The sequence below is a fragment of the Grammomys surdaster genome, unplaced genomic scaffold (genome assembly GCF_004785775.1).
Source record: "Grammomys surdaster isolate TR1022 unplaced genomic scaffold, NIH_TR_1.0 348, whole genome shotgun sequence".
NCBI lineage: Eukaryota > Metazoa > Chordata > Mammalia > Rodentia > Muridae > Grammomys > Grammomys surdaster.
In genome coordinates, this window is record NW_021604767.1 from 5,466,803 (window position 1) to 5,493,424 (window position 26,622).

The 26,622-nt window shown below is 39.0% G+C and overlaps 2 protein-coding genes across 5 annotated transcripts in view; one reads left to right on the forward strand and one right to left on the reverse strand.

Moving 5' to 3' along the window:
- Nucleotides 1–10,832, forward strand: part of Reps1 (RALBP1 associated Eps domain containing 1) — a 75,316-nt gene extending 64,484 nt beyond the window's left edge. For 2 of the 4 annotated variants that reach the window (XM_028779225.1, XM_028779227.1), the window contains 10 exons: nt 535–622; nt 1,685–1,786; nt 3,620–3,692; nt 4,916–5,034; nt 6,159–6,223; nt 6,899–7,084; nt 8,114–8,209; nt 8,572–8,720; nt 9,309–9,414; nt 10,561–10,832. In XM_028779225.1, coding sequence (XP_028635058.1) covers nt 535–622; nt 1,685–1,786; nt 3,620–3,692; nt 4,916–5,034; nt 6,159–6,223; nt 6,899–7,084; nt 8,114–8,209; nt 8,572–8,720; nt 9,309–9,414; nt 10,561–10,629 — 1,053 coding nt within the window. In that variant the 3' untranslated portion in view covers nt 10,630–10,832. The remainder of the gene's footprint in view (nt 1–534; nt 623–1,684; nt 1,787–3,619; nt 3,693–4,915; nt 5,035–6,158; nt 6,224–6,898; nt 7,085–8,113; nt 8,210–8,571; nt 8,721–9,308; nt 9,415–10,560) is intronic. The other 2 variants (XM_028779226.1, XM_028779228.1) reach the window with 1 other exon arrangement.
- A 3,756-nt stretch (nt 10,833–14,588) lies between these two features.
- Nucleotides 14,589–26,622, reverse strand: part of Ect2l (epithelial cell transforming 2 like) — a 76,050-nt gene continuing 64,016 nt past the window's right edge. The window contains exons 16-21 of the mRNA XM_028779247.1: nt 25,597–25,670; nt 25,358–25,514; nt 24,515–24,580; nt 22,671–22,759; nt 16,266–16,438; nt 14,589–14,713 (exon numbers count right to left, since the gene is read on the reverse strand). Coding sequence (XP_028635080.1) covers nt 14,589–14,713; nt 16,266–16,438; nt 22,671–22,759; nt 24,515–24,580; nt 25,358–25,514; nt 25,597–25,670 — 684 coding nt within the window. The remainder of the gene's footprint in view (nt 14,714–16,265; nt 16,439–22,670; nt 22,760–24,514; nt 24,581–25,357; nt 25,515–25,596; nt 25,671–26,622) is intronic.

Consider the following 26,622-nt stretch of genomic DNA (forward strand, 5'->3'; position numbering starts at 1 on the left):
TCTTATAGTCATAAAATACTGTCATGTTAGTTTGGGGTCTTCCTTGTTCCTCTAGTGTATTCCTTTCTGGATAGGAAGCAGTTAGTGTACCTACAGTTGCAGTAGAGCAGACTTCTAGTTATTTTCATTTTATAGGTTAAAAATATTTTTTTCCTTGAGCAGCTTAGTAAAAACAATTTCCAGTCTGTCGCTTAGCTTTTGAGTTCTCATAAATATTTTAATTTTTCTCAAAGCTTAAGATTTATATAATCTCATCACATCATTTCAGTTTGTTTTCAAATACTGTTTTGAACTATGTTTTTAATAAGCAGATTTCATGAATTTCTTTAATCATTCAACTTCAGATTACTTTATGAAATCAAATTATTCATCATGTAAACTTGATTTTCTTAAATTGAGCTGTTAATTTTTTAAAGATGTTACCTTTGCATTACTGTGGATGAGAAAGATGTGTGCAGAAGCTTTCGGTGTTGTTAGTCCCCAGGATCCCACAATTCCTAATGCAAATACCACTTTTACTTCATTTGTCTCTAGGATACCGCTATAGTGCATCCAGTTCCCATTCGCATGACTCCAAGCAAAATCCACATGCAGGAAATGGAGCTGAAAAGAACAAGCAGTGGTAAGGACTGCCGTCACATCAGGCTTCTCTGGATGAGCTTGCCACCAGCAAGCCAGCATGCAGAGGGAAGGAAGGAGTCATTCTGCGGAGGCTCTCATTTCTCTCATAAACGACTATTTTGTTTTGGGGTGTTTGTTTATATGTTTGTTTTGTGAGGCAGGGTCTCATTTCATATCCCTGCCTGGTCTGGAACTCACTTCGTAGACCAGGCTGTCCCTGAATTTACAGAGATCCGCCTACTCCTGCCTCCAGAGTTCTGGGAGTAAAGGTGTGCTCCACCACACCTGACTAGTAGTTGTTTCTTTTTTTTAACCTCATACTTCTCTACAATTGTGTGTGCCTGCAGGGCTGTGTGTTTAAACGATATACTTTTAAAAAGGAAAGTGTTTCATATAAATCTTTAAAATGGGGGTGTTTGTGGGAAATTTTTACAAAATAAATAAGATCATTTAAAAATGAGACACTTCTGGTATTCTGGAGTCTGTGTGGTCTTTTTGTTGTTTAAATTTATGTTATTTTACATGTATGCTATTTTATATATATGAGTACTTTCCCTATGTGACTATGTATGTACCACTTGTGTGCCTAGTATCTGAGGAGGTCAAAAGAAACCATTGAGTGCTTTGTAACTCAAGTTACAGCTGGTCATATACAGCCATGTGGGTTCTCACTGTGGAACCCAGGCCGGCCTCCAATCTTGCTTGAGCCTCCCAAGTGCTGCTGTTGAGGTGTGCTACCCCTTCCCAGCTTAACTAAGGCTTCTCAGGGGCAAATATATCATCTCTATAAGACCACACTGTCATCATTGATAGCCCAGATTTTGGGTGGTTTGTTCCCTGTGCTACTGGGATAAAGTTAACCAAGTGAAAGACAGACAAGTAAATGATCTCTTATTGTGGAAGATAACAAAATTTCCCATAAACAGGCTTATATTCAGTTTTATTTAAAATATTATAACATTTTGGCAATATCTAAATGAAATCTAATTGTAATTCAATCTTCCATGAATTTTATCAATAAAATGTCTGTCTCTTGTATTTTACCCTTTTGATTCTCTACTAGATCATACTAATCCAACCAGCCCATTACTTGTGAAGCCATCTGACCTTTCAGAAGAAAATAAAATCAATTCATCAGTAAAATTTCCTTCCGGAAATACCGTAGGTAAGTGAAAGATAGCATCATATCTCTCATTTGAGTTTATTAAATAAATTTAAAGTCTGGGGAATTGAAATCTGCATCTGTTTAGTACAGTGTTCACTGTGTAAAATAGGGGACAATAACTCTCAAAACCTTCTGCACTGTGTGTGGTAAATACTCCTGTCATTGTCATCTTCAAGGCAGGCTACCTGTTTGCCTTCACGGTGTGTTCCATTGGCTCTTCCCTTTATCTTTCTTTGTTTCTCACAAAACATTGAGATGTTCCTTCATTCAGCCATGGTAATTGGATACTATGTTCCAGGTTCCAATCTAGGGGATGGGGATTTAGCAGTAAACAAAACAGAACAAGTCTTCATCTGTATTGAGTTTATAAGGGTTTAGATTGCAGTCAGACGGGGTAACTCTTACGTGAAAGGAAAGCTAATTTCATGAATAGAACTTAAAAGCTGGAGACAGGAATGAGAGTGTCATTTTAAATGAGAACAAAGAGAGCCTTATTAGAAGATAATCTTTGTCTTAAAATTTGAAGGAGCTGAGTGACAGCTCTGTGACTTAGGGGAAAGATGACTAAAAGACAGGCAACAGCCAGTATGCACCCCTTAGGCAGGAAGCTTGTGTCTGTAGACAGTAGGCAGTGACCTGGAATAGAGTCAGAGTTGGTAAGCAGGGTAGCAAGTGAAAGAACAGTAGAGGGGCTATTGGAACATTTACACTCCTACTGAAGGGTGTGAAAAGTCATTAGAGACTTGTCCATGGAAGAGAGACAGGAGGCCTTCTTAAAATACTCATCCTTCTGTTCTAGCACCAGGTCTAAGGTAGGCAAGCGCTGACATAGGAGGGAGCTGTGGGTGGTAATCCAATCCCAACAAGATGGGGGCTTCACTGGTGGGGAGGGTCAGAGGGTGAGAACTGGCCAGGGTTGGGACTGTGCTTTGTCACCTCAGGAGGAAGCGACTTGGTTACTGAGGGTTTGCTTATTTGTGTAGTATAGCATAGGAGAAAGGATTTGAGAGTGACCTCAGCAGCTGAGGGAAAGCGAGAGGGGCTACAGCAGCAAAGAAAGTTCCTTTTATATGGGCATAGTGCTGCCATGCCCAGATAAAACAAGCATTCTTTTCTCAGCCATTTCTAATCTTTTAGGTGAAAGTAGCAATTTATACCTACAATAAAAATAAGAAAATGATTATTTCAAATTCTCAGTGACCATCCTTAAACATTCTATTGTCTGCTTTAAATCATATTTTATGAGTTTATAATACAGAGTCAGCAACAGTAATCTCAAAATTCAAAATAAGACTGGTTCAGAATCCAAACTTTTTGAGTATCAAAATGGCTTCACACTTGAGCTCTTGACAGATCACATTACAAACTAGCTGTGTACATGATCGTAGTAGATATGGAATGGGTGTATGTTTACACTTGGCTCTGTTCTCTGGGCATCTCTTGTTTATGCAAATACTTTAAATCTATAGGGTGGGGGGAGGGCAGAAACATTTTATATAAGAAAGATTCAACCTATAGTTACATTTTATATAAGCGATTCAACCTAAAGTTACATTTTTCTATGAGAAGGAATTGCAATATATGTATGACTTCTGTGATTTATTTTGAAATATTTCTTCTGTTTTATTTTATCTAGATTGTAACTTATTCTGTCTCCTGTATAGCTATACATGACGTATGTGATTTTTACAGTTGGGAACACTGGAATGAACTGTTAGCCTATTCTTCAGTCTTTGAATGTGTCAATGCAGCAAAAAGAACTATAACATTGTGGGTACAGAGAGTAAAAAGCAAAGAACTGAGTCTTATTAACTAGAAGGTTTCTTTTACCAGCAGATGGGTACAGTAGTTCAGACTCTTTCCCTTCTGACCCGGAGCAGATTGGGAGCAGTGTAACTCGTCAAAGGTCAGTATTTATATCATGAAAACTATTGATATCCCCTTATGCACTTTCATATTTAATTACTCCTAAGTAACTATTTGCTCTCTGGAAGCTGTTAAGTAACTATTAGTTTATGCAAAAGACAAATATTTCAGTCCTACTAGTTAAAAAATAAAAAGGAACCAACCCTGTGGTTCGTGTTGTTTTGTTTTTATGTGCTTTATGAAGGGTCTAAAAAGAGTTGATAGCTTCTCGGAAATAGATGTTAATGCAATCCTGTGTCAGTAGAACGGTGAGAATCTAGGATATAAGCATGTGATTCTTTGGCAAGTACCACAAAAACTTGGTTTTTAACACCCAGAAGCATGGCCCAGTGGGAGCTGCCTGCTCACCCTGGAGCTTTAGATACAGAAACAATGCATGAGATAAGCAAAGGGTGAATGGTAGAGGCTTGTCTGCATGGACCTTACCATCAGCTCAGACATACAAGAAAGGAGCATCTTTTGCTTCTCATATTTTACATGTGGAAATCCTTTTGCAGCATGTCTGTTGGAGAGATATAAGGGGAGGAAGGGAGGGAGGGTGGGGAGGGAGACCCCCCTCCCAAATTTCCAAAGAACTTAGAAAGTCAGAAGACCACTCATTTCCTTTCTTTGATGTGTGTGGTCCTCCTGTGTTTCTTAGATTGCTGATTGTTTTGGAATTTGTTCTTTTTATTCCTTTCTGCAAAGATCTGTTTGCCAGAGTTGTGGAGAGCCTTTTCAAAATAAGACTCTAGGGCTAGTTCAGCTTTGGCATAGTGACCTGTAAATAAAGCTCTGGTGGTGACATCTCATGAGCACTTCATGGTGTAAGCAGATTCTGTCCTAGCTTACCATGGTCAAGCTGTTGAAAAGTAACCAGCTAGAGGCTTTTTTCTGAAAATAGCTTCTCAGCTCATGTTGCTCTCAGTTGAGTGGGAAGCATCACAGATGTGTGGTCTGTTTGAATGAGATCATGTGGACAGTAACTTCAAATGTTTTACAGGTTTATTTATGACTTTCTATAAGGGTAATTGGCACATTAAGTAACCGTTTCAGACACAGCATAGATAGTGGACTGCTTTTATTAATTGTAGTATCTTCATAGGTACTGCTTGAAAAAGTGTCATCCTAATAAGGTCCTTGACTGTTCAGTCAAGTGTGAATGCTTAAAAAGGATCTTGCTTCCGAGTTAATATAACCAGTTGTGACTGGTGAATTTTGCAGGTCTCATTCAGGAACATCGCCTGATAACACTGCGCCACCACCTCCCCCTCCCAGGCCGCAGCCGTCTCATTCTAGATCATCATCCTTAGATATGAATCGGACCTTTGCAGTTACCACAGGTAGGGAGGGGGCTAGGGAATCATAATATACATTAATTATAATAATATACATTGTTTTAAAGTTAATCCAAGATACAACTTTTTTGTTTACATTTAAGAAAAATGTGGATTAGACACATCAAATGATCCCAGGGTTCAGGAGGCAGATCTCTGAGTTCAAGGACAGCCTGGTCTACAGAGCCTAGTTCTTGGACAGCCAGTGTCTTGAAAAATCAAAATAAAGTAGAAAGACGGCAAATTTAAAAAAAAATTTAAGTGAGGAAAGTGTTGTTTTCCTAACAATCAGGTGTATTTGTATACAAATAATAAAGATGGGCACTTAAGAGATAGCACAGAGAAACTCAGGCGATGTGGCTGCATCAGTGCTGTGGGGAAAAAGCCATGACTCCAAGGGGTTAATGTTTATACACCTGGCAGTATTGCAGTTAGAGTGATTGAAATAGAAAAGCTGGGGCAGAGGTGCTGTTTTATTCAGTATGAATAAATTTGTAGTAGTAATCAACAGACATTTGGACCCTTTGAGCCAAGAAAAATGGAAGTATTGAAAATTGTTTACAGAGAGATGATAGTTAAAGGAAGAATGTGAAGACTTTTATCTGATAGCTAAAGAACGCTAAGAAAGATGGAGGAGAAAACCGAGAACAGGTTAACTGTAAACAGTTAACAGGTTAACATAAGGAAATAGGCAGGAGCTTGTCAGCAGTGTTTCATATGGAGGTGACAAGAGAAATGAAGTATGAGGTGAGGCCATGAAATTGGACCACTAGGTCACATGTGGAGATTTTGGTGTGAGTTTTGTTTTAACACAGCCTCATAGAGCCCCATCTGGCCTCAAACTCACTATGTAGCCAAAGTTGACTTTGAACTAACTTTTCATTGCCTTGCCTCCCAACTTCTAGACTTACAGCTGTGAGACACCAAGTCCCCTGGATCAAACCCAGAGCCTCAAGCATGCTAGGCAACTGCTCAACCACTGAGACCCATTTAGAACATTTTACAAGATAGTAACTACCCTTGAAAAGTTATCGCATGCTCTTATAAATGCTTTCTCATGTGGTTATTTATCTTTTTTTCTACAGTAAAATAATTATGTAATCACTAATGAGATTCATGCATTCACACAGGACAACAACAGGCTGGAGTTGTTGCCCATCCTCCTGCAGTGCCTCCAAGACCTCAGCCCTCACAGGTGATTTTCCAGTGTTGTTGTTTGAAATGGCAGTTATCGTAGTTAGTGCTCGGCATGAGTTTGTGCCTTAGACACTTTGATCTATTTATAATCATCTCCAGGGTCAGCACTTCAGTCAGTATATCCTTGGAAGGTACGGATTTCAGTAACAGTTTGGGTTACTAAGAAACAAATGATGCTGTCTTAAAGGGTACGGCAGGAGAACAGTGGGTTAGGAGATGGAGGTGTCTGATGGTGTCTTGGATTCATCTCTGACTCAGACAGAGTCCTCTGAATCCTCCTAGACATTTACTTCCCTGCTAGGTCAAACTGAAGTGCCGTGATAGACATAATTATAGAATACCTTAGTGGTATTCTATAAAATTAAAAAAGTTAAAAGAGCGTATTGAGAAGAGACAAGTGAAATGACTAAATTAAGACCTAGAACATAAAGAGGTAGTTGCTGCAGAAAACACATTTCACAGAAAGAGAATGGCATCCACAGAGGCATCAGTATACAGTATATCTACATAGTAGCCTGTCATCTTACTGAGAGAAAGCCAAGTTTAATAGAAATTGATGAACTGTGTGCAGATATATCTGAAATATTTGCTGTCCTGTGCTACCATATGAAGAAGGCCACACTGTGGCACTGGTGATACTAATATTTGCTTTCTGTTGTAATTAATTGTACAGGCACCCGGCCCCTCTGCCCACCGCCCAGTGGATGCCGATGGTCTAATAACGCACACTAGTACCTCACCTCAACAGATACCAGAACAACCAAATTTTGCAGATTTCAGCCAATTTGAAGTATTTGCTGCATCAAATGTCTCTGAAGAACAAGACAATGAAGCCGAGAAACATCCTGAGGTTTTGCCAGTGAGTTTTCTAGAGTTCAGCTAATTTGTGACAGTCTTCTCCCATATGCTGTAAAGAAGACTCTTGAAAACGCAGATTAAATTAGCAGAGGCAACAGTGAGTAAAACACCTGCTGCTGCCTCTTTCGGGGATATGTATTCCCTAGATCCATACTTCTCTGCTGCTTTATTGATCACTAACATCTGATAGTTGCAGTACAATATTTAGTAAGATTTGGATGTTAGGGCCAGGGGTGGGTGTGACATGAAACACACTTACAACTGGTCCTAGTTAATGCTGTTCTGGGAAGTTAATGTTGAACCTCTGATTGTAGGAATTGAAGATTTCCATAGGATAAGAGGCTATGGTTACAAAAGCTACACACTTCAGCAACCCACATACTCTCTCAAAAACAATGCCATGCTAAAATATAGTCTTCATAGACTGTTCCAGTAAACTGTAGATTTGGTGGTAAGCAATCTAATGGCATCATCTATCTGAATCTCTGATTTAAACCATTGAAAATATATTTGTGTGTGGTTGAAAAGAGAAAAGTAATATTGACAGCTCGATGCTGATTACTTCAGCTGTTGCACCTCTAACAGATGCAGCAACCCATGTTAGTTTGGCTAGCATAACCTAAAAATTTCATGGTTCTGACTCATAGGGAAGCTCTTATTGGCACAGTAGTACCTAGGAAGGCAGTGGTGGACTTGGGGAAAGAGGTGAGTGTGCCTGGGGGACTGTCATTCATGGGCTTGGCTAGATGGGTGACTTCCCAGTCACAGTCTTACAGCAAGCAGCTGCAGACTTAGTGCTGAGGCTGCATTTCCTCAGGTTCAGCACTATGGCTGCATCTCCTCTCTCTCTTCTGCTCTCAGATCTTGTTTTCCGCTTCAGTGCTAGAGAAAGTCATCTGGCAAGGTTCTCTCAGTGTTTCTCATCCTCACCTCAGACTTCCTGTGAGAATGAACAGCTCCTAGCATCTTGCTTTGTTACATGTTCTGTGCTTAACTACATATAGTAATGAGATACTACATTCATCCCTAGGCTGAAAAAGCTACTGACCCCTCAAGCTCTCTTCGAGTTGCCCAAGCAGACAGTAAAATTGAAGAGAAGACAGCTACTAATGTTCCTGCCAATGTGGTATGAAACATCTTTTTATAATGTTTTTCTATGTATAAGACGGTTTTCTATGTATAAGGGACTTCTAAGATGTTTGTTAGAAATAAACATGGCTACTAAGCCAGGTGTGCTTGGGGTGTGCATGTTTAGTCTAGCACCAGGGAGGCTGAAGCAAGAGGGTCACAGTCTCCCCCTGGGCTACACAGTGATAAACATTTGCTACTGTTTTTCCTTTACTGTTGCCACAGATACATAGATTGTTTTTAAATAAGCTGAGTAACCTCCTTTTTTAATAGCATGTGGCTTTAAAAAGGCAATTTGTGTTCACACAATGCTAATTAGGATGAATATCACTAAGAATGCTCTTTTCTCTTGTCTTTTAGAGCAAAGGTACAACACCTCTGGCTCCACCACCAAAACCTGTTAGAAGAAGATTAAAGTCAGAAGATGAATTACGACCAGATGTGGATGAGCATACACAAAAGACAGGTGTCTTAGCTGCTGTCCTTGCGTCACAGCCTTCTATTCCCAGGTAATCCAGGTTATTCCTCAGTGCATTTAATTACTGACAACAAAGTTCAGTTAAAAACACTAGACAAAAAGAGACAGATTAGGTCTTTAGTTAAACAGAAAATCTCCCAGAGTTTTCTTGGGGTGGTGAAATCGCTTGTGGGTAAAAGTACTCGCCACCTGACAACCAGAGTTCAAACACAGGACCCACATGACGGAAGGAGAAAACCAACTTCTACAAGTTGTCAGCGGACAACTTTTAGGAGTTGGATCTCATTCCATGTGGATTCCAGGGATCAGACTGTGGTCATCATGTGTGAGGGAAGTCCCCTTACCACCTGAGCCATCTTCCTGGCCCAGTTTTTACATTTCTAAGAAAATAGAAAGAAAAAAAGACACATAGCAAGCAGGAGCAGTATGGCCCACAAAGCCGAAAAGAGTCATCTTGGGGTTCTGAAGCTTGGCTTCTCCGTTACCATTGAAACAGCGAATGAGGTGCAGCTCTGCTAAGAAGGGAGTTCCTTTTCGTTCTCTGTTTTGAAGTCACTGGAAGAAAGGGGTTAAAGATGGCAAAGAAATGAAGGATATTTTTGCCCCTGTGTCTTCTCAGATCTGTGGGGAAAGACAAAAAGGCTATCCAGGCATCAATTAGACGCAATAAGGAAACCAACACCGTTCTGGCCAGACTCAACAGTGAATTGCAACAGCAATTAAAGGTAGTATCGCTTCTGAATCTTAAGTTCCATGATTGCTGCACATCTCGGTATCAGGAAAATTGGGGCTGATCCTGCCAGTGTGCAAAACTTTTTCAGAGCAGAAGAAAAATGTGTAGCTAAAACGTTGTGTGAGCCATTGAATCTTTTAATACTAAAAGGAATTTCTCAACACAATTCTAGTTGTGTGCACAGTGTCTTCTCTCTCTTTCTCTCTCTCTCTCTCTCTCTCTCTCTCTCTCTCTCTCGTGTGTGTGCGTGTGTGTGTATCGCTAGTCCTGTAACATTGCTAACTTCCATGAAGAAACTTTGAGAAAAAAGTGGACTGAGAATCCACGAGTATATATGGCTCTGTGCTCCATGTAGAATGTAGGTAGTTTATCCTTTGATTAACTCAGATTCAGTAATAAGAACTTAAACCAGTCTAATTAAGACAAAGAGTGAGAACATTTAAATCATCTTATGCGTGAAACAAACAAGACAAACCTTAAATGAAAGTAGTGTCAGGGAGATGGGTTAGCCAGTGAAAGTCCTGGCCTTGTAAGCCTGACCACCTGTGTCTATCCCTGCCAACCCCATGGTGGAAGGAGAGAGCTAACTTCTCAAAGTTGTTCTCCAGCCTCCACATACATACGGGAGCATGCACACATACACACATATATACATACAAATATACAGTCAGTCTCTCGCTTCTGCTACTATTACTACTACTACTACTTAGTATTATTATTATAAATTATCCCGAATGTAAAATAAATCTTTTTTTTATAGAACTGAAATTCACAATGACATCTTGGGATCAGATCCCATCATCAGAGGAAAGAATTCATGTTAGCAAATTCATGTACATTTAATTAAGCCTTTATTCAAAATTTGTGCACTATAATACCCATCCACTACAATTACTAGCTTTTCTAACAATTCACTTAAAAGCATTTTATTACCTAGTTATGTCATCAGAAGTGACTTTGAATTAGTAAGATCATGCTTTTCTATTATGAATATGCAAATTGCCTTTCTAAAGTGAAATATATGTTTTAAATACAAATCATTTCTTTCTCTTGACAAATACAGTTGTTATTATGAAGCAGAACTAGTGTTGGACCTCTGTCTACTTGAAATGTAACTTGGACTCTGCATCTTTTTCAGGATGTTCTTGAGGAGAGAATTTCCCTGGAAGTTCAACTGGAACAGCTCCGACCATTTTCTCACCTCTAAGCAATTGCCGTTAACTGTGAACATGCCCATTCTTAAGCAGTTTTGGGTTTAGAGCCTATTTGGAAACCCAAACATTCAGCTCACTGCTTAATTCAACATTAAATTTTATGATTTGTTTTACCCTATATGTTCACCATTGTATTTAAGTATCTTTTATTTTTTAATTTCAATAAAAGGGTGAGGAGGACTTTCTCTGGAGAATACATTGTGTTTGTTGGCATGCCTCACCCTCCCTGTGCTGTAACATCAGACAGCAGTAATGCTGGCCCTGATATTTATGTGACTAAAGCACGCTATGGCTGCATTTACAGACTGGGCTTCTCATCAAGCACAACTCAGAAATCTTTGTGAAAGGGAATGTGAAAGGAAAATTATAGCAAACTGCCAATATAGACAGCGTCTATACTCTATAAAGTTTTAAGATGAGCGCCCTACTCAGTGTTTGGTTTGGTTTGGGAGCCTGATAGATTTTCTCAGAAGCTGCTTCCCCTCTTCCTCAGAGCCTTAGTTGCCATTCTCAGGAATCATGAAGTACTAGGAAACTGCTTCACATGACAGCTCAGGGTTAGGGTTTATGCTTTTCTTGACCTATTTCACCAGTGACAGGATTTTTCTGTGTGTTTTCGTAAGAATTCATCAGGAATGGTATAAGTTTATGAATTATGAAGATAGATCTTTCTTCCTTGTCACTCAAGGTGACGGAAAAGGATAAAAACATTATATAAGGAGTGAAAAGAACAATTGGAAAACATTACTACTTTTGCATGACTGAAGTGTTAACTCTACTCTTGAGTCTTCCTCTGGTTGGGGGCCCACTTGGTGAATTCACTGGGTGAATGCTTGTCTTGCAAGAAAGAGGATCTCAGTTTAATTCAGAAACCCCAAATTGGTTTTTTTGTGGTTTTTAAAGCCAGGCATGTTGGTATGCTTGCAATCCCAGCACTGGGTGGCTCTGGCCAGCGAAAGACCTACCCAGTCTTTATTTAAAATAATAATAATAATAATGATAATAATGATAATGTAGAAGAAGCCTGAGGATTGATACCCAGGACTGTCCTCTGACTTGTAGATACACTGGTGCAAGCAAACACTAAATCTTCACAGATAGCATTTTCAAGTAAAGATTTTTAAACTTCTGAGGGTTTCAGGCCACATGAGAACTGATTATTTCAGATTTTCATGTTGCCATTAACTATACTGTCATTTACTCTTTTCCATATAGGTAGGTTGTGATACTAAAAATCTCAGGGGTGTGTTCTCCCCTGTCAGGATACTTTCCTGTCTTTGGATTTGTTTTATAGCATATGATAGATACATTTAGGTAATATTTATTAATTTGCATTCATTGCTAACTAACAAACAGATGTTCCTCTTAATGGTTATTTTAAAAATCTTAAACTTTCACAGATTCATTATAACAGGATCAGAACTGTAAGTTTTGCATTGATAAGAAAATACAATATTTAATTTCTATATATTTTAGCCAGGACTTAAACTTTTAAGAATTAGAAATATCTTCAGTATTCAAGTGTACTTAAAAGTGTTTTGAGTTTACAACCCTCCACTGTACCAATGGATTTAATAACCATAACAGATTATGAAACAAAAAGGAGGCCAACAACCTGATCCTAATTAATACATTGTAGCTTTCAACAGTCACTTAACTATACAAAAAAATTCATTTTTACTCAGCTAAATTTCATTACAGGCACATTTTTTTTTTGCTAGATTTCTGGTTTTGGGGGGGTTGTTTTTTGTTTTTAGTTTACTTGATGATTTATTTTTGAGACAGGGTCTCTGTATTCATTGATTCATTGCTGTCCTGGAATTCTATATAAACCAGACTGCATCAAACTCACAGAGATCTTCATGCCTCTGCTTCCAGAGTTCTGGGATTAAAAGCGTACACGACTAAGCCCAGGTACTTCTTTTAGTTTTTGAGATTATGATATAATTATATCATTTCCTTCTTCCCTTTCCTTCTACCCCACCTTCTTGCACTCTTTCAAATTCATTAATTATTGTTATATATAACAATTTTTATATATATATATATATTACAGTCAAATTCCTAAATACATAAATACAGCCTGCTCACTCTGTAGATGTTATTTGTGTACATATTTTCAGGGCTGACCATTTGGCATTGGATAAGCAGTTAGTGTGCTCTTCCCTTCGGAAGTCTATTTCTCCGACACTCAGCACTCCCTGGTTGTCATTCTTTGTCTAGGATTGACTAGGAGTTCTATTGTAACTATCATCGATTAGCTCATGTTTAGGTAGTCATGTTGGTGAGACTTTACAGCTGTAGCTTCTGACATTACAGGAGACACATTCTCACAGAAGATGCCCGGGTCCTTTGGCTGTTACAACCCCCATCCCCCAAAATGTTCCCTTAGCCTTAGGTTCTGGGATTGTTTTGTAGATGAATCCATTGGAACTGGGCTCCACTTTTTGATTAGTTGTGTTTTTCGGCACTGAGTCCATTTGTTGCAAAGGGTTCGTTGTTGAGGAATAAGGACCACACTTACCTGTGAATATAAGCACAAATATTTAGATTATAGTTAGGGATTATGCTGGTTTAGTAAAGTGATAGTTGTAGAATCTTCTCCAAAGTCTCCAAGGTGTATGTGTGATGGTATTAGTCTAATTAGGAGGCTATTGTTTACTGTCGAGGTACACATGGTGCTGCTGCATTCTTAGGCCTATCGTGTGCCACGCTGCTTACTGTGTTTCATAGACATTATAGCTAGGTAGGACTGTAGATTGCTTCCGTCCTTTGGAAGCTTTTGTGGAACTTTGTGGTACTGTGAAAGCTAGTCCTTATGGAGGAGGCATTCAGGTCCATTCCGTTTCAGGAGTTTCTAGTCCCTGAATATGAAGTACAATGATTTCCATTAATTTTTACAGATTTAATTTGTATGTGTATGGGTGTTTTGCCTGTATGTATCTCTGTGTACTACATTAGCGAAAAGAGAATTCCAGTTCTCCTGGGACTGGAGTCCAGGTTGTAATCTGTCATGTGGGTTTTTGGAATTGAATCTGGGTCTTTGTTGGTTAAGAACAGCCAGTGCTCTAACCCAGGAGTTCTATCTCCAGTCCCATTCATTAATGTTTGATGTTAAAAAATTTTATTCTTCTACCACTGGCCTTTTAATTTAGTGGTTTTAAAAAAATATTTTAAGGTTATTTAGAAGACCTAAGAATTTTGTCTTAAAGCAAAAAGTACTTAAGAATTATAGAAACCAAAATCCAGAAAACTTGTTAATACTTTGACATGGCATATTCTAATGCTTTCTAAGGAGTACGTTCACATGAAGGGTCTGCTTGACAAGTGCGTGAGAAAATTGCCATTTATATTTTATAGACATATCCTTAAAATCAGTAATTGCTTCGTGAAAATGCTGATTAGTACATCGAAAATTCAAGTATTTTTTTTTAACAATGCTCATGAAAGAAATACTTTATTCTGGTTATTACTCATTTGTTAAAATCCTAGACAGTATGTTTTTTCTTGTTACTAATCATATCTAATTGTCTTAAATAATGCCCATGAGGATAGTTACCAAAAGTTGTGGTTCAAAATTTTAGACTTACTGTTTTTATACATTGATTTTTCTACATTGATTAGTCATACATTATAAAAGTCGCAAGGACCTGGCAGTGGTGGTGCACGCCTTTAATCCCAGCACTTGAGAGGCAGAGGCAGGTGGATTTCTGAGTTCAAGGCCAGCCTGGTCTACAGAGTGAGTTCCAGGACAGCCAGGGCTACAAGAGAAACCCTGTCTCGGGAAAAAAAAAAAAAAAAGTCGGAAGGGACCTCACAGGTCATCCTAGCTCTTGCATCTCCTCATCATCTGTGAGCATCTCTGTGCTTCTCACTAGATGCTCTGAAGCAGAAAAGGTAGATACATTATCTGACTTTCCAAGGACACTCTTATCATTTGAATCTAGTCCTCTTACTTGATACTGCTTCTGATCGCATGTTGGAGTACTGACAACCAAAGGAATTTATCATCTGACATCTCAGTAGCACAGATCCATTCCCATTCTGAACATCGAAGAATAAATGCATTCTTGATATCTGTGAAAATGTTTGAGATAGATTATCTTTTTCTGCTGTTAAAAGTATGACCAGTATTCCATTGGAGCTACACTAATGTTTAATCTTCACAGACAATCAAAATTTTTTAAATTCAAATTTAACTAGCTAATCTTAGAATTTTTTTAAAAACCTCCCATCAAAAATTCAAAATAAGTATATAGTCTAGAAGTTTCTTTTCTTTTCTTTGTTTTTGAAGGATTGATTCAGCTTCAGAGTTTTATTTGGAAAATGATGTCTTTAGTATCTAGCATCTTACCTCTTGGAGTACATTAACATGGTATCATAAGAAAGCAGAACTCTACCTGAAAATAATTAGATGACTTCAATGTAGCCTTTACCTGTAAATCATCCTGTACACTTCTTACAATTTGACTGTGTATCATTTAATATTATTTGGCTTCCTACTTAACATAATCACAAATGCAATCATCATTTGAAGCTTATCTTCTAAACAAAAAAAAATTTAATTATTTGTCAAATATTTTAAAGGCAGATGATAGATAATGTGAAGCCCCTTAGTTCCTTGTTTCATTCCCTCTAGAAAGAACTGGAATTAATAAAAATCTTCTTGGTGGCTGTAGAGAGGCTGGGCACTTGACCTGGGTCACCTTGGTATGAATGACCCAGCCAACTGTAGTCTTAGCTGAATGCCCTTGTAAACACAGCTAACGATTGCAGTGAGAGAGAAAACAAGAAAAGCAACACATTTCCTATACTAGCCATCCTCAGTAGTTGAAGATGAGATGCATACCATCCTAGGAGTGAGACTCAGGAGACAAAAAAACAAATAAGTTGTTGGTTCTGATTTAAGCTAAGGTACTGTCTACACACAGGCAGAGGCATTGCAATGGGAAATGTTACCTCCCAGTTACCTGTCCTAACAAATGCAGGAAAGAGACAGAAACAGTTAAGCTTGAGAAATGGAGAAGTTACAGTATGGAATGTTATGAATAAGCACCACAGGTATGAGTTGAGTTCTTTTATGACATTATTGAGGTTGTAAATGAATGTTTAGTTACTAAACACTTTTCAAATGCTGGCTCTTTTATAGAGGAACTAAATGCCAATTTAAAGAAGAAAAGGACAATCAAGACTGGAATAACTAATCCTAGTAGAATAGAAAATTGATACATAAAAGGCCTGGGACTGTATGTAGCTCAGTGTGTATGAAGCTATAAATTCAATCTCCAATACTGCTAGTAATATATATGGATGGATGGATGGATGGATGGATGGATGGATGGATGGATGGATGGATACCTGAAATAGTGTCTTAAGCCTGTAGCATCTTCAGACAGTCTGATGGAACCCCTCAGGATGATGTAACCCTTGCCTACCTCTGACTAAAGGCTGCTTTTCCATTGTCGGATGTGTGTGTCAACTTTGTTTCTTCAGAGGCAAGTTAATGAAATCCTAGTATTGAGAATTATTTACAAACTGGCAAATTGTTCTGGCCTTTCCCCTACTTAGATATTTTTATAGTTAAGGAATTTGGTATAAGATAGCTTTTCTCATGAAAGAAAATACATGCATTTGGAGTCTGGAATGTCTTCTATGAGCATCCTGGAAAGGGCCACTGATGCGGTGAACTGGTAGGTTGTTTTAAAAGACTTTTCAAATGGAGTATGAGATGTGCTCCGACTGGTGACAAGAAGTACATCATTGAAGAGGAAGAGGCTGAGATCTTGAGTCTGTTTGTAGAGCCTGTTAGAGTGGAGAGGTGAGCTGTTTTCATGGATATGCACATTGTCAAACAGTTAACCATCTTTAAATTGATATGCCTATGATTAAGACCCTATTCCACTATAGACCTTTTGTGTAGTTTATGGAATCCTTGGTAAAGTGATCTTGCATTTCTCAGACCATCAAGGAATCTGATATAGTTATTTGATCTCATCCATTAGACAAGTATTCAGTAATGTGTAAAACATGAACATTGAGGGCTGGAAAGGTGGCTTAGATTAAGAGCCCTTATTGTTGTAGCAGAGGACTAGGGTTCGATTCCAAGCACCCAAATGGTGGTTAACACCTGTTGTAACTCTAATCCTAAGGGACCCAATGCCTTCTTCTGACCTCTTTGGGCACCAAACACACACATGGTATACATTACACAGGCAAAGCATACATAAAAGAATAAATCCAACTGTTCTTGAACATTGAATGCTCTTTCCTTTATTAAATACGTTTCTCACAAGTATATTTTTATAACTTATTAGGCTTGGTGTTTTGTTGCTAGATGTTTTTGAGAGACCAGAGAACAGTACAGTTTTTCTTTGTTTCACCTAGGGGCAACAGGTTGGGAAATACTGGTATGGCCAGAGGCATCCTTAAGTAGAAACCTGGGGAAGGAAGTATTTACCAGTTGGAAATGAATTTACAATTCCATGTGAGAGAAATTGGAAGGGAGGTGGCTTGATAGCTTTATCCACACGGAAAGTTAATAGTTCTTTGTTTTCATTGAAGTTGCTAAAAAATGGTCAGCTCTAGGTGAAGAGCCAAATGTGGTGTGCATAGGACTCCAAATGTTGGTTCTCAGACTTTTGCTTTAGGTGTGCAGGTAAATAGAAACATAGTGGTCATCAACCACTAGAGTCAGCTCTTGCATGTAAACATTCCCGTGAATCTGGTTATGACTTATGCTGATGTGAGTGGGTTGCTTCATATTTACTTACACTTTGTGGAAGGGAGGGAGGGGGAGGGAGGGAGGGAAGAAAAGTTGATGAGTTACTCTGAAAATGATGAAGCAGAACTCAGAAGGAAGGGAAAGGGAAGCCAGAAAGGGTAGATGATCAACTGGTTATGGGAAAAGGCCACTTTCTCTGGGTAAAGAGTTCTACTATGTTTCCCAGAGGATGGGAAAGGTTTTGCAACATAACTGATAGAGAACAATTAATGTTTTTCTGTATCTAAGTTTAGAAAACATGTTTAAAATTTTTACATGTTAAAATGTGAAATAAATAATAATTGTTTCATAACAGGAACTAAGCTTACAGGGTACTATGAAGCAACGTCATTGAAACTTGCTTGCTTCAGTAGTGAATGTTCAGCTTTTCCTTAAAAAATACCCACAATAGTGACAGTGAATGATCTGTACTCCACTGAGAACCAACTCTAAGGTGAGGGGTTTATTTTTTTTCCCCAATATTATGTGGTAGATTTTGTTTGCATGCAAATAATAACTCAGCAGAACAGGGCAAAGCTGCTATATTGTAAGTTCATAACTGGTTCAGGACATTCTCACTGTTGCTTGCTGCATTAGCTAGCCCAACAAACAGGGAAGCATCTTCTATGAACACATACAACTCAAAAATCCTGGATCTACACTTTGAAATAAACATGCAGCTGCAGGCCATGTGCTCTCCTGTGAGCAGACTCAAGTCCAGTCTCCACAAGCACTAAGAGCTCTATCACAAGGACTTTACAGTCCCTAGAGTAAGAGTCAGTTCCTAACCAGATGCCAGTACCCCTGAGAAGGCTTAGTAGATCCTTTCCTCCATGCAGAGTTATCCTGTTAAATGACAGTATGACTTTTGGGGGAAGGCCAAGAGGAACATATCCTTTTTAGTACAGAGTGGAGCCTTCCTTGAGGTCTGGGAACTGAGTAGCATCTTTTACTGGTTAAGGTCAACTTCTACCTGCCAGTACTACAGAACTCTGCTTTTGAACTGTTCACAAGATGACAAAGAAAAAATAAGCTTAAAAATTAACGAACTTAGCTAGACATGTGATTCACACCTGTAAATCTCAGCATTTAGGAGGTCAAGGCAGGAAGATCAGGAGTTTAAGGCAGTCTCAGCATCAGGTAAATTTGAGGCTAGCCTGGCATGTGAGTTTTTCTCTGGTAAATAAATAAATAGATAAATAATAAATATCAAAAACTTAGCACAAAAACTGCTACTTCTGAGAAAATAGTGCAAAAGTTCTAAGGTATATAACAAAAACTTAACATAGTTCGTGGTGGTTCATACCTTTAATCCTAGCACTTGGGAGACAAAGGTAGATAGTTCTGAGTTCCAGGCATCATGGTCTACCTAGGGAGTTCCAGGCTAACCAGGGTTATACACCAATCTCAAAACAGCCCAGCATACCCAAAATTGTATTTATTCTGTGTTCCCAGTAGAACAAAGGATACCAACTTTCCTGGTTCTTAAAATGACCGTGACTTCACCTCTGTCCAGAATACTGTTTCGTTGAGAACATAAACCTTTCCTCACCCTGGGACAACACTAACTTACTTAGTTCCTGCTACCATGTTGCTGCACACTGAGGCCTTGTAGATTCCAGACAGAACCTACTAGTTCCATGACAGTAAGTTCCTTTTATGATTTGTTTTGTGTGTTTAAGGTGAGGTCTGGCTTTATAGCCCAGGCCGACCCTAGCCTTCCTGCCTCAGCCTTCCCAGTACAGAGATGGCCTGTACAGGACAGCCTGGCTTCAGAGAGCTCTCCACTTTTCCCTACTGGCTCACCAAGTGGTCGTAGTTGGATTTATCAAGTAAGCCTTGAGGTCTTATAGCACTGCATAAATATAAGCAGGGCAGATATGCTGTAAGTGAAAATGTTTGATAGAAATGAGAATGACATTTCCTGGGTTTAATTTACTTTAAAATGGCAGTTGTCCTTATAAGAGTTGCCTTGGTCCTGGTGTCTATTCACATCAGTAAAACACTAAGACACCTCATGTCTCAGAAAAATAATAATAATTTAGTTTTATTTTCAAACCCTTATGTATTATCGTCTCTTATATAAATACTAAATTAAGTCTAAGTTCTAGTAAGAATGTGAAGAATATGTGAAGAATTTGGAATGCCTGCCTCTGCTCCCGAGTGCAGAAATTAAAGGCTTGTGCCACCACCTCCCTGCTGGCTGGTTGTTGTTGCTTGCTTTGTTTTTTGTTTGTTTGTTTGTTTGTTTTAGCAGTCTTTAAGACTGGACGTGGTGTCAAACAAGAACATCAGGAATGTTAGCCTTTCACTAGAGCAAAGAGTAAGCATAACTTTACATAGAGGGGCATCAAACCTCACACCAAAAAGTTTTTGTGTTTACTGTTTTGCTTTGCTTTGGTTTTGTTTGTTTATTTGTTTGTTTTTTGAGTTTTCATTAAGTTTTGAGGCTTGCTGAGAGGCAAAAGGCAGAATGGAGAGAGAGTGCGCAAGCACTGAACCAAACCTGGCAGAAATTTTGGAACATTCAAATTAGGAATTTAACTGTGATTAATATTTTAGGAAATCTAATAGGAAAAAAATGGACAAACAGAAGAAAATGGAGTAATAGAAATAGAGTAACAGAGGCTCTTACAAAGTGAAAAGAAATGGTAAAAGTAAAAGTTTAACAAAGAATCACACTGGTGGGCTTATGGGGAGACCGTAGCAGAGTTAGGAGTTGTAAGTTTCAAGGTATGTGAGTGGAAAAGTCTTAAATTGATGTACTGGCTGATTTTGTGTATCAACTTGACACAAGCTACAGTCAAGAGGAAGGAGGCTCAATTGAAGAAACACCTCCATGAAATCCAGCTGTCAGGCATTTTCTCAGTTAGTGATCAGTGGGGGAGGCTCAGCCCATTGTGGGTGGTGCCATCCCTGGGCTGATGGTCCTGGGTTCTATAAGAAAAAGGGCTGAGCAAGCCATGGGGAGCAAGCCAGTGAGCAGCACTCCTCCATGGCTCTGCATCAGCTCCTGCCTCCAGGTTCCTGCCCTGTGTGAGTTGCTGTCCTGACTCCCTCCAATGATGAACAGTGCTGTGAAGTATAAGCCAAATAAACCCTTTCCTCCCTAACTTGCTTTTTGGTCATGTTTTGTTACAGCAATAGAAACCCTAACCAAGACAGCTGAGAAACAGAAACAGACTGAGGCTGAAGAGGAAAGAGTATCTAAAACCATAAGGGCAATTGAAAAACCAAACAAAGCATACATGTCATAGGAATACCAGATAAGGAAGAGAGAAAAGAACAGGAAAAATACTCAAAATAAAATTATTAAGAAGCTGGAGAGATGGCTTAGTGATTGTTGGCTGTTCTTCCAGAGGACCTGAGTTCAATTCCCAGTACCCACATCATGGCTCAACCTGGCCTATGATTCCTGCTCCAGGGCATCCAACACTCTTTTCTGGCCTCCAAATACTCAAATTCACTTGCAGATGCCCCACAGAGATACATACATATAATACATTGTTTTAATGGTTGAAGAATTTTTTCAGAACTATTAACTACAGGTCCTGAAAGCTCCAAAAACAGAGTAACTCTAATTAAGGCATAACACATTCTATTAGAAACTCAAAGTCAAACTTGACTCCAAACAACAACAAAAACCTAGAGGAACAAGGCTAAAACTGTATTAGACTACTCTTCAAAACCAAGCAAAAAAGAGAATGGAGTGAAAATATTGAAAGAAACACTCAGCAATTCAAAATTCCATTGCCAGCCAAGTTTTCTTCTCAAGCCAAAATTAAGGGAACACACTGCCAGTAGTTACATAAAGAAATAAAGACTGTTCAAGAAGCAATATATAAAGACTGAATAATCCCAGCCTGGAACAGCTAGCATGTCTCTTACTGTGCCTGAGTGTTTAGAATTGTAGGGTTAGAAGCCAGCTTCTTTCCTCCACTGAAGCCCTTATCTATTGCTACAGACCAAAAGCAATGCAACAAAAACCCAATGTGCTAAGTCCTCTCTGCTCCTGGGATTTGACTTTCTGTTTACACTGATTTGCTTCTTTGAAGGGAGGGGCGTGCCCACAGCATGTGGAGGTCAAAAGAAAACTCCAGGATTTCTCCTTGCACTGTCAGTTGTGGGGATCAAACTCAGGTCTTCTCATGGCCTTTGATGTTGATTCAAGGGCTACCAAGATGGGTGTGGAGGTGAGAGGGGTGACCCATCTACCTCATTACCTCACTATGGTGTATCACTTGTTTTGTAAATAAAGTTTTATTGGCAGCCACAACTGTTCGTTTCTGTACTGTTTATGAGTAGAGTAGCATTGCTACAATAGGAAAGGTCATTGCCACAGACCTCGTTTGGCCCACCAAGTCTAAGTATTTGCTCCCTGAACCCTTATAGAAAAACTTGTCCATTCTTGTTCTTAAAAAGCAACAGGAGCTGGGCAGTGGTGGTACACACCTTTAATCCCAGCACTTAAGAGGCAGAGGCAGGCAGATTTCTGAGTTCGAGGACAGCTTGGTCTATAGACTGAGTTCCAAGACAGCCTGGGCTATACAGAGAAACCCTGTCTAAAAAATAAATAAAACAAAAACAAAAACAAACCAAAAAAGCAACAGTAAGACTAATTTATGGGCCTTGGCATCTTTCTATCTGTTCTTACACATCTCAGCATTATGTAAAATAGATGTGGTAAAGTCATTTTCAGTGCTAACTTGAACAGTTACTTAAGGATAATAAAATGAAATTCTTGCTTTAGGTAGAATATTGGTGTGAGCTCCCACAGTACTTGGATTTGATCTCATTAGGAAACTGATCAACCCTTGAGAAAGTCTGCTATGAAGTTTATGGTCTTGGCAGACACTGTTACTCTCATTCCACCAAAGAGCCATCTGGAATGCAAGCAAGATGATAAAGCACTGTACATCATCTAGAGTAATAGTTCTCAGTTTTCCTAAGGCTATCACCCTTTGGTACAGTTCCTCACGTTGTGGTGACCCCCAACCATAAAAGTATTTCATGGCTTCTTCAAAACTAATTTTGCTGCTGTTATGAATCATAATGTAAATATGTGTTATGTTACCCCTATGGGGGTTGACATCTACAGGTTGAGACCCACTGACCTAGAGGCACACGCGTGTAACCATGATTCAATACAAAGGTTCTCTTGGTTACACAGAAGGTCAAATATGGTGCTAAATCTCAAGGGTGAACAATGAACAAGATAGTTCATTGACTGCCTTCAAGGTGCTCACAGCTTTGGTGTGGATAACAGCTGCTCACCTTAAAGAAAAATTCATTTTCTCATCACAGCAGTGAAGTTGAACCACATCTTGGGTCCGAATCAGGTATCTGTTTGCTTCTGATAAAGTCTATAAAATAAAAAATAGGATTTGAAATGCTACTAGTGCAGAACTATTCTTCCCAGAGCATAGAAATAATGACTAAAACTTAGTGCACTTGTAGAAAAATCAACCTTTTCTTACTTTATAACCTTTAGCAAACCAAATTGATAATAAAAAACAATTTTTGAGGCTGTCCAATTTTTTTAAAGCTTTTGAAATTTGTTTGCATATACTTTCCTAGTGTCAAAAACAAAGTTAGGAAAACAGTCAAAGGAACTGTCACGAAAAGAAAAAGAAGTGGCCTGGAAAGATTGCTCAGTGGTTAGAACTGGCTGCTCTTCCAGAGAACCCAGATTCAATTCCTAGTATTCACATGACAGCTCACAACTGTCTGTAACTACAGACACAGGGCATCCAACACCCTCACCCAGTCCTACATGCACTTAAAATAAATTGTTTAAAAAGAGAGAAAAGGAAGCAAAAGAATTAGTAAGGCTAAGAAGGCCCCTACATTGCTGTGGCCATGGGGATGGTTTCTGAGTGTGAAGAGATGCAAAGATTCGGAGATGCAGCTCTGTGAGTACATTCTAAGAACCATACTTTTGCAGTCCAACCATCCACACTTTCCTTACCAAGACATGAAGATAGAAATCATGACAAAATTCCCCATTGGACCAAATAAAAGTATCTCCAACTAGTTAACACTTTCATTCATCATCTATACAAAGCTTCTGCTGAATGTCAAACACCAGAAAACAAGTCAAAGCTCAGACACAGTGGGGCTCACAGTCTGTAAATGGATGGGTGTAAGGCCACATGACAGAGCTGTCCATGGGGCTAGGGAACACCAAGGAAAAACCAGCTCCCAGGTGGAGACCAGGAAAACATTACAAAAGGGATCATAATTGACTTCATTTTAAAATCAGTGTGTGTGTGTGTGTGTGTGTGTGTGTGTGTGTGTGTGTGTGTGTAAAACACGAAGGCCAAAGAAGGACAACAGGTGTCCTGTTCTATCACTCTACATTATTCCCTTCAGACAAGATCTTTCAGTAGACCTAGAGCCGGGCTGGCTGCCATCTAATCCCAGCAATTACCTTAGATTCTTAGAATCCCTCACAGCACTGGAGTTCAAGGTGTCTGCCTGTGGCCATACCTGATTTTTTATGTGAGTCCTGGAGACTTGAACTCAGGTTCTCACACTTTTGGAGCAAGAGCTCTTAACATACTGAGACATCTCCAGAGACTCCTGACCAAATTTTTCAAGGTTTAATAGTACTTACTCAGTGAGGTATGAAAGGAAGGCAATGTCATAGAAGATAGCATATTTTCAAAGAATGGATAGTAAGAGGAGACATTATTAAAGAATGGAGGGGAGATACATGGGGTAAGAGCCTTCAGAAATAGGGGAGTCAGAAAGATACAAAGAGAGAGAGGGTTTCTAAGCATTGTGGACAGTTTCAGTGTGCTGAATCTTGCACCAAGGACTTTATCCGTCAGACAGAGATCACGTAGAACACGTAACTGGATGCCCAAATCAAAAGGTGTCATGACAACAAAGAAGTAGCTACAATCGTGGAAAATCCCAACCATGGGCTAGGGCCTACCCCAATACATTTTCTAATAATGCAGACAGCAGGGATATATTACAAGAAAGCCTGCAGTTCTTGGCAGTAATGGGTGTCCCACAAAATTTAGCTGCCTCAGAATCTGTATATCTCTTTTCACAAGTGACAAGGTTACACTCATGATCATTAGATGCAGCAAGAACATCAGCGCACGTACCGGGCAGCCCCAGATGAGCGTCTGTATATTGGACAGCTGCTCTCTCATTTTGAAGTTTTCCTTTATCTAGAAAACAAAGTTATATTAGGCAAAGAGCGTAACATCTTTATTAATATTTTGTAGCACCTGATAAAGGACTTGGCACTTCACTAGCAATTATCAATTTTCTAGACCAGTTTTTTAATAAAGGCAAATGACAAGGCTGTTAAGAAAAAAAGCATTTTTAGGGTGTGATGTGCCGTTAATATTCAGCCCAGTGCCTGCACAGGGGATAATTATGAGTGCTGTACTTACTGAGTCAGGAAAGCACCTTGATATCTTTTTTTTAAGGGGGAAAAAGGATCTTGGAAGCAAAAGATTTTACTTTTTTTTTCTTTTGGTTATATATACAAATCCAAATTTTATACTTTCATGCTAGAGAAGCTCGAGCTGCGGATGTGACTTAGTTGACAGAATGTGTGCCTAGTGTACACAAAAACCTTGGCTTCAAATCTAAGCACCACATTACCCAGGAATACTGGTGAATATCTATAACTCCAGCACTCCAGAAATGAGGGAGACAAGAGGATCAGAAATTCAAGGAGGTCCTAGGCTATATATCAAGTTCAAATTAATCTGGGACACATAAAACCTGTCTGAAACTAGGTGAGAGAGGGCGAGCCTGTGACTGTATAGTTATCTGAAAACATTGCTTCACATTGTTTGGCATGGAATAGATGCCCTTCGTGTTCAAAATTGTGAAACAGGACTATAGATTTATCTTTTAAAGGGTGAAAGATTTAAGTAAAGAGTACCACAGCAAAGAGGGCATCTCAGAGTCTCTCAATGAGACCACCAACCCACCTGATCTATGTAGCCTTTATATTTTTTGATTTGATCAATTGCAGAGGTCAGGTCTCCACGGTCCATGTGTCCTGCAGGAGTATGGAGTCTCAGAGCATAGAGAAGGTGAATATATTCTTCAAATCTCTGGGATGGGTACAGAAGCAGCTCCGGCAGACTGTACAGGGCAGAGGGAAGGATGCCCTGATTGCTACCTGTAGGTCCTTGAGTGCCCAGCTGTTATCTCCCCAGAAACTCACTTCAACATTTTGGTAACAATGGTTTTATCATGCCTCTTCAAGAACGCTCTAAACTCGGGTGTCATTTCTCTGCACTAAAGATGAGAAATACATTGTCAAACTTTGCTCTGTGATACAGTCATAAAGCCTTGTGTTTTACCAGCAGCAAGGGACAATCTACAGAGTAGTCAAAGCAAGAAGGCAACATCTCTATCTAATTTAAGTATCAATACTATTCATGTGTTCTAATATATGAACTCTAGTATTTTAATTATACCACAGATCTAACCATATCCATTGACTTAATCAATGGAGAGGAGTAGTAAGAGATTATAATTAAGGTGTGGTTGGATTAGAACTAGAATAAATTAGATGACATTGTCAGGTTACCTAATTTTCTCATCTGTAAAATGGGTAGAAGACCAAGCCCATAGAGTGCCTACCTTACAATAAATCCTGTGTCATTTCTGTAAGAGTTTGCCTATCACTGGTATTCACCTTTAATGCTTTGGTCATTCATGTTTTCCAGAGTAATATTACAAAAGTATTCCATTCTATTTAATATCCATTTCAAATGTACTCTGTCATTATCATTGATATACCTATGAAATTATGTGCTACTACTCAGTATGTACATGTTTAAAAGATGTCAACGTTGTTAATGTTTGAATCTAGGATTTGCTATCTCATGCTCCAAGAACATTTCAGAAACAAAGCCATTTATACCTGTGAACAATTAAAAGGTTTAAGAAGATTTCTTGGTGTTGCTAATAATAATAGCTACCATAGATAAATGTATCCAATAGCTGTATGCACTCACTATTAATGAAGTAAGATTCAGTATTTACCTCAGTATAAAACTTTTGCCGCCAGTTTGTTTCTGACAACATTCTTTCCTCTAATTCTTGTCCTCAAGGTCAAGGGTCATAGTCAAGGTGTCCATTGAGCCGAGCTTGTGTGCCCCAGCATAATAGCAGCAGAGAATTCTGAGCTCACAATCTTGTTTCAACTTACGTTTTCAGTGTGCTGTCACTGTGACATGACATG